Source organism: Stegastes partitus, unplaced genomic scaffold (genome assembly GCF_000690725.1).
Source record: "Stegastes partitus isolate 25-593 unplaced genomic scaffold, Stegastes_partitus-1.0.2 Scaffold1611, whole genome shotgun sequence".
In the NCBI taxonomy this organism is placed as follows: Eukaryota; Metazoa; Chordata; class Actinopteri; family Pomacentridae; genus Stegastes; species Stegastes partitus.
This window is the reverse complement of record NW_007579342.1, coordinates 104,548-119,202: the sequence shown is the minus strand read 5'-3', so window position 1 is coordinate 119,202 and position 14,655 is coordinate 104,548. Positions and strand designations below refer to the sequence as shown.

Below are 14,655 nucleotides of genomic sequence, written 5' to 3'. Positions count from 1 at the left end.
GTTGTTATCTTGTTTGAACTAACGTAGCTGCTAACATCATCTTGTTTAGGCTAACAGCAACTAAAACTATTGTTGTTATCTTGTTAGAACTAACGTAGCTGCTAACATTATCTTATTTACTCTGATGTAGTGACTGACTTCTTATTTAGGCTGGAATAGCAACTAATAATGTCTTGTTATCAACGTTTTGGCTAATGTAACTTTATCTTTTTTCGGCTAATATAGCAACTAACATCACTCGATAATGCTAACGTAGCAATGACGTAACGTTTAAACGTACTGTCACTACCGTTCAGTCTGTAAACGTCAAAACGCTGCATCAGTTTTTTGGTTTTATGTAGAAAAACACTCATTTGCCTAATTTAGTATTTCTGGTATTACATTTGGTTTGTTGTATATAAACCTGTTATGGTAACAGAATAATTACCGTCTCACACTGGATTGTGTCAGAACCTGTTGAAGCTGCGGTTTGTTTCGTGCTTTTATTTTCTGCTGTTAAATAAACTGAATATCTGAGGACAAAATGGCTGCTGCTCGTCTCTGTATTAAAACAGGCTGAAGCTGCAGCTCGTGGCGTTTCCGACTTCTGCTGACGTTTCAGCTTCTTTCTCTGCAGGACAATAAAACCACTAAAATGTATAATTACGGCTGCAGAAGGAGACAAACCCAGAGTTCATGACTGCAAAGGACGACAACAGACGCACACATTTGTATTGTTTTGGATGAACCAGTGTTGGAATAATTCACTCTGAGGACTCTGACCTGAACCCTGAGGCCTCACAAACAGACAAACAGAACTGGGCGGCAGCAGAATGTTGTTTTAGCTCTCAGGTAAGTCAGCCTCACCTGTAGAGTCCCACCTGAACAGCTGCCTGCCTCAACACGCCTGTCACTCAGCGTGGCTGTTATGTAAGAGGCTTTGGCACGTTCGTTGCTCTTTTATGAAACTGTCAGGAAACTTATCGTCTTTCTGTTTTACCTGCCAGGCAGCTGTTTAAACACACTGGGAAAATATTATGGGGTGGGAGATGGATGTCGCCGTGGCAACCACTGGCTCCCGCCTTCTCGTAGCTTAATTTAACCCTCCTTCAAAATCACTTTATTCTACTTGTCTCAAGTGAAAATCTGCCTAAAATAAAGCGTCGACTCGAACCAGATGCTGCAAAAACATGAAAATTCGGAGGCAACCGTGAAGCTGTTACACTGAGACCAACAGTCACCCGACAAAAATTCAGAGTTTTTGGAGAAAGAGAGTAAATTAAAGCCCCCTGGATCAATAAATGAAATGCAGCGTGGCTCAAGAAAGGTTTACAGAGGAGCAAGTTGTTTAAGACACGTTCAGCATAGTGAAACATCTTTCTACAGCTGATGTGCAGAGCAGAGAGAAAAGGTCTGTGGAGGTGGAAATAGTTAAATATCTATCTTATGTGGCGACAACACAACACAATAGGACACAAAACAACCAGCGCAAAACAACTAAAAAGTGACACAAAATGACCGCAGAGGAAGAAAACTGTCAAAAGACACAATAAAGGACCAAAATTGGACGCTACAAGTCAAAAATAAAATGTCTCACAGCATTTGTAGAGCTAGTAAACATGTAAATAGTTAAATAGCAGAGGTGCAGGACTTTAGAAAGTCGAGCTTCCTGCTGCAGCTCAGTCTCACGTCTTCTCTGTATGTTTTTGTGTATTTCAGGTGAGTCTCACCTGCAGCAGGTGAGTCTGTTTTCAGTCAGTCGTGTTACGTAAGATAAAAGCGGCAGCAGCAGAAGGGCAGGCTGCAGCTCCAGGAGCCAATCACAGGAGGCGACATCATCAACGAAAGGCGGGAAAACACGCACATGTTCACACACGCTAATTATTTTCTAAATCCACAGTTCGACTGAACCCTGAACCCGGGATTATCCTGATTTGCTGCCTCAGTCTGCGTGAAACAACACAACACACAGCTTCTCATTCAAGAAACAAACTCTAAGCATCATGGGAAAAGTGCAGCGTTTTAATCCAGCAGCTCAGCAGGTCTAAGTTCACCATCGTCCTGTTTTTCATCTGATTTTATTCAGAGGAAAAGTTTCCAGCATCTCTTCAAACCAGACTGTGGTTTCATGAAGGTTTTACTTTCACTATTAAGAACAGTGGAGTCTGTCCAGACCTTCCATCATTTCATATGATTACACCTGCAGATTACGACCAGCCTTCATATCTGGGAAAAGAAAGATTTTATATTGTGAAACTGTTCTACTTTTACATAAATGTCATGGTGAAATGCTGGCCGATTGTCTGGAATCTGGAAATATCAGAACCTTGATGGTGAGACACTGGGAAAAGCAGGATTAACTGTCACTGGAGTGTTTAGTTCCTTTTTTTATAACACACACATCCAAACACAAGTAGATTTTCTCAGTATTGTCCTCTCTTTGTGGGCATTTTATGTTCGTTTTGTGGTCATTTTGTGTATTTGTGTTTGTTTTAAAGCACTTTTAGGTCTATTTTGTGTCGTTTTATGGTCATTTTGTGTGTTTTTGTGTTTGTTTTGTGCATCTTTTTGTTCATTTTGTGTCTTTCTGGTAGACAAAGCGAACTCATATTAATGTTTGTTGTTGTTTTTTTTTTACAAATCTCAAAGATCTGACAGTTGAACAGCTGGTATCACTGGAAAGGTCAAACTGTACATTTTAATTTGATTTGTGTAATAAAAAGCAGCTCAACCGAGAAGCAGGGATGAGAATTTGGACGTGAAGTGCAAACGTTGGACGCTGAGGGTTAAACTGATCCACTGACTCTTCGCGTTAGTCTCCCCGTCATTCAATTAAGTGATTAATTAACAAAAATAACCACCTGGGTCTGATGTTTCAGCCTGTTTCTGGGGGAGCAAATCGGCCGAGTGTCAAAATAAAGCAGACTTATTGAGATTAAGGCACTTTCTGAAGGGACCCTGGCCTCCGCAGTTTTCATCAAACATCACAGTCCTGCTCGGAGACCAAACTCCTTCAGATCTGAACTCACAGACATCAAACATATATTTTTAGATTCGGCGTGACTCACACTTCCTGTAGGTATCATTATCTCTGATGTCGATCTGAATAAAACTGCAGAAATCCACTTAAAAACCAGAGAAAAACAGCAATTCCTATGAGCGCAGAACCTGCCTGAAAATCTGTCTGCTTTTACGTTTCTTTCAGTGTTTCTGTAATCCGGTGACAGCTGTGTGTTCGTCTATGATACGCTACAGACACGAGCTGATAATAATTAATTTGGCTGTAAATTTGGTTAAATGTGAACAAATATAGGCTCAAAAACAGGGTTTAGATCCACTGACTGACTCCACGCAAGGTATTTACATGATTTTACCTGTAAAACTAATATTTTTGTTCCACGATTCACAGTTCAGTAAGATCCTTATTTATCATATATTAGGCTTTTGCTGAGTGAAACAAGCTCCTGGATCTTTAAAGCCCGCCTCCAAATAGCCCTCTTTCTCCTGATTGGACAGCTTCAGGAAGCCTGCAGCCAGAGCTTGTGAGCAGCGCTGTCAGAGCAGGTGGTCATACAAAGAAATATGAGTCAAAAGGACGTCTGCTCGGCGTCAAAATATTTAAAAAATATTCAAAAACGGAGCGTTTACAGGCGTGTAAAGCCTTTTACCTCATTATTCCAAACTTCGGGCCCGTTTAACACAAACACAAGGAATAAAGGAAAAACACAACAGGTCTCTGAAACAAAAATACGATCAAATTTTTTTAAACTTACGTTCAGCTTAAGGTTACAGGACTGTTTTACAAGTTCAACCAGAGTTTTCCGAGGCACACGCAAACTCATTTAGTTTTTTTCGTCACCAATATCTTCTTTTTATGGTCATTGTGTGTCTCTGCAATCATTTTGTGTGTCTTGGTGTTCATTTTGTGCACCTTTTTGGTTATTTTGTGCATCTTTGGGATCTTTTTTTGTCATTTTATGGTCAGTTTTTGTCTCAATTTGCCCGTCTTTGTAGTCATTCTGTGTCTTTTTTTGGCTGTTTTGTGCGTCTATCTGTTATTTTATTCATCTCTTTGTGGTTTTTTTGTGTCTCTTTACGGTCATCTTGCGAGTCTTTGCTGTCGTTTAGCGTCTCTGTGTTCATTTGTCACGGGCAAAACATATGACTCGCTGAACATCTGCTTATCAATAGGCGCTACAATTTACCGATGTCCCCTAAACGCCCCACATTGCCGGCTGTGGTGGATGCTGCTCGGTGGCTGTGGTGTCCTCAGACAGGTGTGCGACCAAAAAAGAGTAAACTAGGGCGTTCTAATGTCAGATTTGTCCAAAATGAAACCAACTGATTTTTTTTCTACTTTTCTATGAGCAGGAAAAAAACAGCGCTTTTCACAACATGACCACATTTTTAGGTGTAAACACCGCAGTACTTATAAAAGTCCTACTTTCCACCACTGTGGTTAACACAGCAGCTGCCTCTGTTAACGGTTACAGCGACACTAATGCAGCTCAATGATCATCATGCGCTCGCACAAATGCCGCCATTCTGATGGCAGTCTGGAGCCCTGCTTTGAGCATCTTTCTCATCATTATGTGCTTTTTATGATCTTTTTGTGTGTTTTTCTGGTTGTTTCGTGCCTCTTTGTGGTCATTTTGTGTCTCTTTGTGAGCTTTTTGTGCAATTGTACGGTCGTTTTGTGTCTCTTTCATGCCTTTGTGGTCGTTTTGTGCCTAATTGTCAACATTTAATAGCAGAAATGAAGGAAAAACACAACCGGAGTCCATTAAACAAATAGAAAATCAGTTGTTTAAACTTCACCGGGCTTCAGGTTAGACGATTGTTGTCTGCGGTGAAACCAACACATACGAACATGCTCCTACTTCCTGAACATGGAATCTCACGTCCCTGAAAACTGCTGCGGTTTCATCGTACTGTTGCTAAAAGGTCACAAGGTGTGTTGGTGACGCTGCAGCAGGTCGAACCAGACAGGTGAGAATCCTTCACTCTGGTTCTGATGTGACGCAGAGCAGAGAGAGGAGCTGGATGTGGGTCAGCAGACTCTGCAGTGATTAAATATGAAGCACTGAGATGTTCGGCTGCATCACAACAAACATCCTGCAGCAGATCCTCGTTTACTGCTGCTCATTATGTGATAATTAATTAATGAACGATGTCAGCAACAGGAATGCACATTTTAAATTAACCAATAATCGATCGACGGTTGAATTAGAGTCCATGTTTTTGCACTTTCTGATTTTTAATTCACGAGGCTGAATGTTCAAAAATCTGGAATTTAAGAGCAGATCAAGTCAAAAATTGCTGAAAAAGTTGGCAACGAGAGTCAGAAAAAATATGTTAAAAACTGTAAAATTAAAAAAAAATTAAATTCAAAAAATTCAAAAATTAAAATTAAATATCTTTATACTCGTCGCTGATTTTAATACAATTAAAACAATGTCATTTTACAGCCACACAAAAAGAACAAATTTGTATTTGTTAAAAAAAAGATTTTTGATGTAATTTTTTTTTTTTACAATCTATATTTAAATAAATATTTTTTCTCTGAATTTATTAAATATTATCTGTAATTTAAAATTGCAAAAATTGGTAAAATAAAAAAATTTGTGCATTATGTAAATTGTTTTAAAAAATTGTCGCCTTTTTGTAATATACATAATATTAATAATAATAAAAATAATATTTTTGGTGGTTTAAGAAAAATAAAAATCTGTGTATTTTTACAAACATAAAACAATTAGTTACAAAACAATTATTTGCGATTTTTAAATCTTTACATAATTCATAAATATGCTTAAAATAATGAATTTTTAGCTGATTTAAATACAGTTAAATAGTGTAACTTTACAGTCAAACTTTATTTAAAAAATTAATTATCATTCATAAAAATAATAATTTTAAAAATTGGATGTATATGTTATTTACAGTTTTGGTCCATTTTAATAGAATTAACATGTAAATTAATATTTATCTTTCCATGCTTTACTAGTTATTATCTGTAATTTAACAAAACAGCACAAATCTGTAAAGTAGGAAGCTGGATGTCACACATGATGTGTTTTTACATGTTCTTGTTTCGATAAATGGCGTCATTTGGTCATTTTTTTAAACCTGCCGGCAGGTTCAGAGGTTTAACACTTTGACCAGAATCGAGTATAAAAGGAGACGTGGCAGCGCTTTCTGTCTCTCTTCACTGTAAACATCAAACAACGGCTTAAAAGCCCAAAAATAAACCTAAAAAAAAAACAAAGAAACTCAGCTGGAACATCTATTATTAGTGGATTTGACAGTTTGTAGTCCGTAAATAGAAAACTTTCCATATTTGTAGTCCTTTAATGACAGAAGAAGGTCGAGCTCAGACTGAACACATCTGAGCTGTTATTTTTAATCCAACATGTAAAAAGCAGCGACAGCAGCTGTCGAGTCTTTTCTCTGAAATAAACTTTCCTCCTTAAAGCTCGTAAAGAAGCTCTTTAAAGGTCAGAGAATGCTCCTGAAAATACAAATCCACTGCTTTACTGGAGTTTCTTCTTGTTTTCGAGCCACAGATTCTCACTTTGCTTTGACTTTCTGACCCCTCCAGGCCTCCGTAGGACAGGTTGGCTTTAGACTAACAGTGAAAAACAGCCTGAAGCAGCAGAAAACCTGAAACTAAAGCAGCCATCAAGTCGATCAAGTTGAGCTGAAACCAGACGTTCTGGTGAATTTTCTCTTTTTGTCTGAAGCAGCAGAAACACGTTGAACTGATTCATGTCCTCAGAACCAAACCGAGTTTATCAGTTAATTCTTGATCAGCTGCTTTAGTCTGATTAATGTGACTCTGAGACGTTTCTGTGCTGCCAGTTTACTGATTGAATCGTTCACAACAAACTACAAACACATACATTAAACATATTTCTTATTATGATTTGTTATATCTGTAAATGTAAAAATATTTGAATAAAAATAATTTCAAAATACATGAATGTTTAAAATAATTTATTTTTTCATTTTACTTATTATTATTTTATTTGTAGATTTGAAAACAGATTTTCTTGTTTTGAAATGTTTAATATGATTTATTATTTCATTTTGTTAATTTTTTTATTGGTATTTTTTTTTCTGGTTTTGTACTTTGTAATGTTATATAATCAAATGTATTTTATCTGTAATATTTTAAATATTACAAAACTTTTTTTAATTGAAAAAAAAATCTAAACATTTAAGATGTTTAAAACTCTTGTTTGTAAAATTCTGAAATATAAAATAGATTCATGAAAATATTTTCTTGCTTTGGAATCTTTCAAATAATAAATAACGTAAAAATAACATAAATGGTGTTTTTTGGGGAAACATATTTTAAATTTACAAAATATTTTTCTGGAATTCCTAAAAAAAAAAATTCTAATGAAAACCTTTTTCCAATTTTTTATTATTTTGACATGTCTAAATAACAACAGATTTTCTTGCTTTATAATATTTGTACTTTTTTTTTAAGTTATGAATCTTCGTGATTTTTGTAAAAATATTGTAATTTTTAGACAATTTTTATGTGAGAATGTTTCTGTAAATATGCAAATTTTGTTTTTTGGTTGTTTTTTTTTTTTGCTTAGGGTGGAGCCTAACAGTAGTAAACATTATTAGTCTGTAAAAATTTTTATATGGTTAAATAAAGGTTAAATATATAAAATAAAAAATATTATGACCGGAGACTAACATTTACATGGATTGTTATTTTCAGATTATTATCTTGGTGCAGAGTTCAGATAAAAATCCTTCAAACGCTGAAACACGTGAATATGTTTTTATTTTGTAATTTGTGTTTCTAGAAAAATATGTGAAGCGCAAACACACAAACAGCCTGCAGCCTACGTGCACACACACACACACACACACACAAAGGCAGCAAACATTCCTGCAGCAGCACATGAACCTTCAGCTGTAATAAGCAGCAGATTCTAAAGAGGACGACAGCGATTATGTAACCGCTGGATACACAAACACACACACACAGACTCACACACACACACTCACACACACACACACACACACACACACACACACACTCACACACACACAGCTGAGGCTGCAGTCTGTGTGATATGAAGTGTAAAATGAAAATCCTGCTGCAGAAACAGACTCTGAAGGAAACGTTGATGTTCTGATCCGACATGAAGCCACTTGGTGTTTTGGCCACATTGACGTAAAGCAGCTGCGACTGTTTTTACTGAAATAACGAACAAGTATTAAATATTAAAACAAGAATCTGCCGTTTGTACGTTTATTCACACGTCGCTGCAGACTGAAGCTACCGTCACACCGTCCATCTACCAGCTTTGCTTTTTGCTTTTGTGTCTGTTTGCGTCGGTTTTGCATCCGTTTGTTCCTTTTTGAGTCCGTTTTCGTCTCTTTCTGGTCCTTTTGCGTTGTTTTTGTGTCTCTTTGCAGCCATTTTGCATGAAGTTGTCTGTTTGTGTGTCTATTTGCACCCGTTTGTGTTGATTTCTTTCTCTCTTGTCACCATTTTGTGTCCCTTGGTCTTGGTTTTGAGTCGTTTTTGTGTCTTTCAGGTACTCACGGGACCCCTTGCTGTTGTGTTGTGTGTCTGTTTGCGTCGGTTTTGTGTCTCTGAGTCAGTTTTAATCTCATTCTGTCCGTTTTGTGCGTCTTCATGTTGCGTCTCCTGGTGTTTTGTGTCTTTGTGCGTCTCTTTGCTGTTATTTCTGTCTCTCTGGATGTTTTTTGCGTCACGTTGTGTCTCTGTGAGTCCGTTTTAATCTCTTTCTGGTGATTTTGTGTGTTTTCTGCGCTGTTTTGTTGCCTATTTGCTATCGTTTGGCGTATTTTACGTCACTTTCTGGTCATTTTGCGTCATTTCTGTTTGTCTCTTTGCACCTTTTGTGTGTCTAATAGTTAATTTGATCTCTACTTGCACTGAGTCAGGATCTGTTTGTGTTCTTTTTAGTTACAGTACATCTGTCATTTCAGTTCTGGGCAGTAAAACTGGGTCTTCCTCAGGGTTCAGGATCATCAGGATCATCAGGACTGCACTCTAAGTGTGTGGTAAGTGGTGCCTGCAGGTGTTACTGTACTCGAGGTCCAAACCAGGTCTCACCTGTACAGTGTCCGAAGCGTTTTCCCGCCACGCTGTCCAGCACGGCGAGCGTCAGGTTGTCGGGGGTGTCGGGGTGCAGCGGCGTCCCTCCTCCGTCGGTGACCAGACTGGCCTCGGAGCTCTGCTCGTCGCTGGACAGGGACGGGCTGCGGACGTCTCCTCCTCCAGAACCGGAACCGGAGCTGTTGGCGCTGCCGGGCACCGAGACCGGGCCGGTTCCCGCCGCCGAGGGCCAGGAGGGCGGGTCCTCGCTGTCGGGGCTGCAGGGGTCAAAAGGGTCAAAGGGGTCAAAGGGGTGAACTACGTCTTTGTGGTTTCTCTGCTCGCTGCTGCAGCTCTTATTTTCTTATTTTTGGTCATTTTGTTTTTTCTGAGTAAGATAATTTCCATCAGGATGAAATACAGATTTGATCTTTTCCTCATTATTTAAGGTCCAGAGAAAAATACCAGAACACATGAATCAGACCGTCGCTGATCTCTGACACATCCAGACTGTGTCTAACAACATATCTGCACTTTTTTATTATTTTTTTTTTACAATTTTTTAATCTCTTTTTAAATTCAAAACTGTGTAATTTAAATTTCTATTTTAAAAAATACTAAATTAACACTTTCCCCTTGTAGCTAATTTATCAGATATTAAATGTAAATTAACAAAACAGGGAAATTCTGTCAAATAAAAGCACATTGAGCAAAAATATTTGCTGTTTCCTGTATACATATTATCTGTAAATAATTTTATTTATTTTAAATATTATGGTCAAATGTAATAAAAGATAAATTACTAAATTATTTGCCTTTTTCATATTTACATTTTCTAACAGCAAATATTTGTAAAATAATATTTTCTTCTGGTTTAAATGCAGTAAAGCTGTATTTAAACTGTGAAACTGTGTTGATGAAGCGTTTATGAAAATACTGATTTTATTTCCATTATTTACAGTTTTGGCTCCTTTTTAATGATTATTGTGTAAATTCATATTTTTGTATTTTCTGTCACTAAAGGAAAATCAGTCAAATAAGAGTAAAAGGGTTTTTAAAATCATTTTTAACATAGATGTGAAACAATATTCTGATGATTGAAGAAACTTTTACAGCCAAATGTAAAAGTCAAATCATTTTTCTTTTAACAGAAAATATCTGCAAAATAATATTTTCATATTATTTTAAATACAGTAAATACTGATGTGATGTTAGAGTCACTCTGATGGTTTTTATGTGTGACTGAACATTATTTAGACGTTTTGTATTGGTTTGTTTGTTAACGTGTTGATTCCAGCTGTTCCCTCCATCCCGCCGCTCACCTGAACACCTCCCGGGCCTGGCCGCTCTCCGGCGACGTCTCCCTGAAGAACGGAACCACCCGGGACAGGCTGGCCCTCCGGCGGGACGCCCCGGTGCCGCCGCTGGCCTTGTCCGCCACCCCGCCGACGAAGCCGCCCGCCCGGGTCAGCGCCGTGGTCTGCTTCTTCAGGAACTTCTCCAGCGGCTTCATCCCGGCCGGCATGGTGGGCCGCTGGGTGTGGAGGGCTCGGTGCTGGTCGGTGCTGTGGATGCGGAGGTCGAGCTGCTGGAGGCGGCGGGGCTCCTACATCATCCTCCGGCCGCTGCGGCTCGGCCCGGGCAGGTGTGCGCAGGTGTGAGCTCCGAGGCTCGGCGGGCTGCTCTGGGAGGACAGCCCGGCTCTAACCCATCGGAGGCGGCGGAGGTGGAGGTGGAGGGTCGGCGTGTCTCCTGGTTCTCCGCCTTTCTGGTCAAAAAAAAAAGAAAAAGAAAAAGAAAAATCTCCCAGAATCGAGCTCCGAAACACCGACGAACCGGAGCTGCTTCTCCCCGGAGCCTCCTCAGCAGCAGCGGCCAAAGCTCGACGCACCTGGCGGAGGAGAGCCGCCCCGGGCCGCTGTTCGGCTGCGGCGGCTTGTGCGGGTGAAGGTTCGGTGCTGGTTCGGTGTTTCCAGGTCGGTCCGGCTGCCTGTCGTTCCCCCGCGGCTCTCCGGTTCGCTCTCTCCGCCCCTCCGCATAAATTAACGGAGAAGCGACGGTTCCTCCCCCCTTCTGCTGCAGTTGCGCGCTCCCGACTACACGGACGGACGGGCGGGGGCGCGCAGGCACGTTCACGTGTCCAGCGGTGTAAAAATTGATGGAGATGAAAATATCCCTGACGACAGGAGGAAACACCGCGAGATTTCACCGAACACCACGGAACGGTGCTTGTGTTCAGATGTGCCGGTGAAGAGGAGCCTCCTGCACCAGCAGCTGATCACTATTGATCCCCAATGACCCCACCGGTAATCAATAGCGAGCAAAGAGGGATGCAAAACAACCACAGGCACAGAGAGACACAAAATTTGCAGAAATACAGGATAAAAAAGCAATAAAGGTGCAAAACAACCACAAAGACACAAAACTACAGACAGAAAATAACAACTAGAGACACAAAATTAGTAGAAATAGATGAAAAACAGTTTAAAGGAAAAAAAGAAAAGAAAACAACCACAGAAAGAAAATGACAACAAAAGACACAAAAGGAGCAAAAAAAGCAAAAAAAAAAACTTTCAAAAAACAACAAAAGAATCTCAAAGAGACAAAACGTCTACAAAAGACACTAAATCAGAACAAAAAGATGGAAAAAAAAGGACAAAAAACACAATAAAACTGCGACAAGAACCAAAAAGAGACACGAAATTTGTAGAAATTGATTTTTTAAAAAGTAAAAGAAATAAATAAAAGAAAAACGAGCACAGACAGGAAATGATAACAAGACACAAAATGAGCATAAAAAGAAAAAAGACATAAAACAACCACAAAGAGACAAAACGACACCAAATTAGTACAAAAAGACGAAAAAAAAAAGAGTCAAAAAACACTAAAGTTGCAAAACAACCAGAGCCGAAACTAAAATCAGCACAGAGACACAAAACAGTCACAAAAGATGGAAATCCATCACAAAGCGACTCAACAGCATCCTGTACTTACAGAGGACCAGATAAAACCTCGTGTCTGTTCAGAGCAGCTTCCTACTGGAGCCGGTATCGATCAGCGTGGTAACCTGATCAGGTAACACGACCCTCCTCCTCCTCGTCTTCATCACGGCTACAACATGTTCCTGTAAAACGACACCTTGGTGCTCACCTGGACGACACGACACACCGAGCACTCACCTGGATCGCCTCAATAAACGGCAGTGCTGGAGTTCAACAGGACACGAAAGACGACCACGAAGACACTGAATTACCACAAAGTGACACAAGATGACAACAAAACCCCTAAAAATGAACAAAGCAACTCAAAATGATAACAAAAAAACTCCAAAATTAACACAAAAGGACACAAAATCACAACAAAAACCCCCAAAAATGAACAAAGTGACAAAAAAAATGATGACAAAACTCCAAAAATGAACACGACAATAAAAAAAAGCCCAAAATGAACACAAAGGGACACAAAATGACAAAAAAGTTGAACACAAGGAGACGCAAAATTAACACAAAACGACACAAAACAACCGCAGGCACAAAAAAAACACCTAAATATGACCAAAAAGATGCAAAACCACGACACAATTGCACCAAATGGCCACAAAAAAGATGCAAAACAATCAAAATGACACAAATTCACCACAGAGAGACACGACACAATGACAGAAATACACAAAATGACCACAAAGAGATGCAAAACCGTTCCACTGAAAGCTTTTTGGCAACATTTGGAGGTTTTCACAAAATCTTAGCTTTTCTTTTTAAAGCTCAAACTAAGAACAGGTGCACGTAAACACACCTGACGCCCATATTTGGAAGAGCATCCGGGTTATTAGAGGTCATGACTCCCAACAACAAAACAACAGATTGTGTCTGTTGTGTCGCATCTGTTTACGTTCATGTTTCAGTGAACATGTGTGTAACACGCCTGTGACATCACTGAGCTCATGTCTGCACGCGCTCAGTAGCTCCGGTGACACACACACACACACACACACACACACACACACACACACACACACACACAGAGGGATGACTGAGGCGAAGAAACATGTGAGTGAAACACAACAAAGCAAAGACGTTTAAAAAAAAGGCGAGAAAAAGATGCAAAAAGAGACAAAATGACCTCAAAGTGATGCGAAAGACAAAAACAGAGAGAAAAAAAACAACCACAAAGAGACAGAAAGTGACAACAAAAATGTACAAAATGAACAAAGTGACAACAAAAAACCCCAACATGAACAAAAAAGGACACAAAATGACAACAAAAATGTACAAAATGAGCAAAGTGTCAAAAAAAAATGACAACAAAAACCCACAAAATAAAGTGACAACAAAAAACCCCACAAAATGACAACAAACCCCCCAAACAATGAACACAAAGTGACACAACGTGACAACAAAAACCCAGAACATGACAGCAAAAGACACAAAATGAGCACAAAATCACAGAAAGCTGCAAAATGATCAGAGGCTAAAAAAAAAACACACAAAAGACGCACGTTGTTCAGAAATCAGCATAAAAGCTGAAAAAAAGGTAAAAATCAAAATGAATTGTGATTTTAATTCACCTGAAGGAAGCAGAACAAAGACTGATGGTTCAGTTTTAGACAAATGAAGACAAACAGGTTTATTTTCATGTTTTTTATTGATCCTGTGACGACGACAGAAACATCTTCATCCTCAGCGTCGGCACGGTAACCTGGAGAGGAAGACTCAAACCTTCAGGGAACATTGGAGGAATGTTCAGGGCAGAAACTGGAGGTTCTGAAGAAAACTAAAAGCACGCTGACGTTTCTGCCACGAAGTCAGACAACCAAATATTACAACCAACGTTCACTGAAGCTGCTGAAATAACTTGTGGAGTGAAAACAAAGATCGTGTGTTTAGGACAAACTGACTTCATGTGAGGTTTGTTTAAACTAATCCGATATTTATTCACTTTAAAGTCATTTAGAGCTGCGACACTTGTTTTCTGGATGAATCAATCACATGTTTGGTCCCTAAAATTGTTCATTAAATTCATGCTGATTTTAAATTTCACCTGTTTGGCTCTAAATGAACCTGAAGTTTGATTGGATTGAAGTTCATTCTCCTGCTGCAACTAATGATCATGTTCACTTATCAGGTACTGAGTGCTTTAACAGTTTGGTCTCAAACATGTCAGAAAATGGTGAAAAATCCTGTTTTGTCCAAAGATGTTCAGTTTAGTGACACAGAGGAGGAAAAAAATCAGAAATATTCACATGGACGAAGCTGCAAACACAGAATTTACACGTTTTTTGTTAGAAAATGACTTCATCACTTCTGACTGACTAGTTGGGAGTTCCAGATACTTTTATCCTAAAGGATCCATTAACACCTGAGTTTTGGTTTCATTTGGGGTTTTGTTGCTCCTCCCCCTTGTTATGTGAGTTGTTAGTGCACCTCCTGCCACAACGGGGTTCGTTAGGGTCTTTTGTGGCTCTAGGTGTGGATGTGGTTTCATCTTCCCGGGGTGTTCATGACTCCTTTAGGATAAAAGTATCTGGAACGCCCAACTAGTCAGTCAGAACTGATGAAGCCTCTTGGATGAGACGTGGAACG

The 14,655-nt window shown here is 39.3% G+C and overlaps 1 protein-coding gene across 1 annotated transcript in view; it reads right to left on the bottom strand.

Annotated features, from left to right (window-relative positions):
- The window catches only part of rapgefl1 (Rap guanine nucleotide exchange factor (GEF)-like 1), a 26,894-nt gene extending 16,267 nt beyond the window's left edge, over window positions 1–10,627 (bottom strand). The window contains exons 1-2 of the mRNA XM_008300949.1: window positions 10,396–10,627; window positions 9,092–9,351 (exon numbers count right to left, since the gene is read on the bottom strand). Of these exons, the coding sequence (XP_008299171.1) occupies window positions 9,092–9,351; window positions 10,396–10,598 (463 nt within the window). The 5' untranslated portion in view covers window positions 10,599–10,627. The remainder of the gene's footprint in view (window positions 1–9,091; window positions 9,352–10,395) is intronic.
- Between the last annotated feature and the right edge of the window lie 4,028 nt (window positions 10,628–14,655).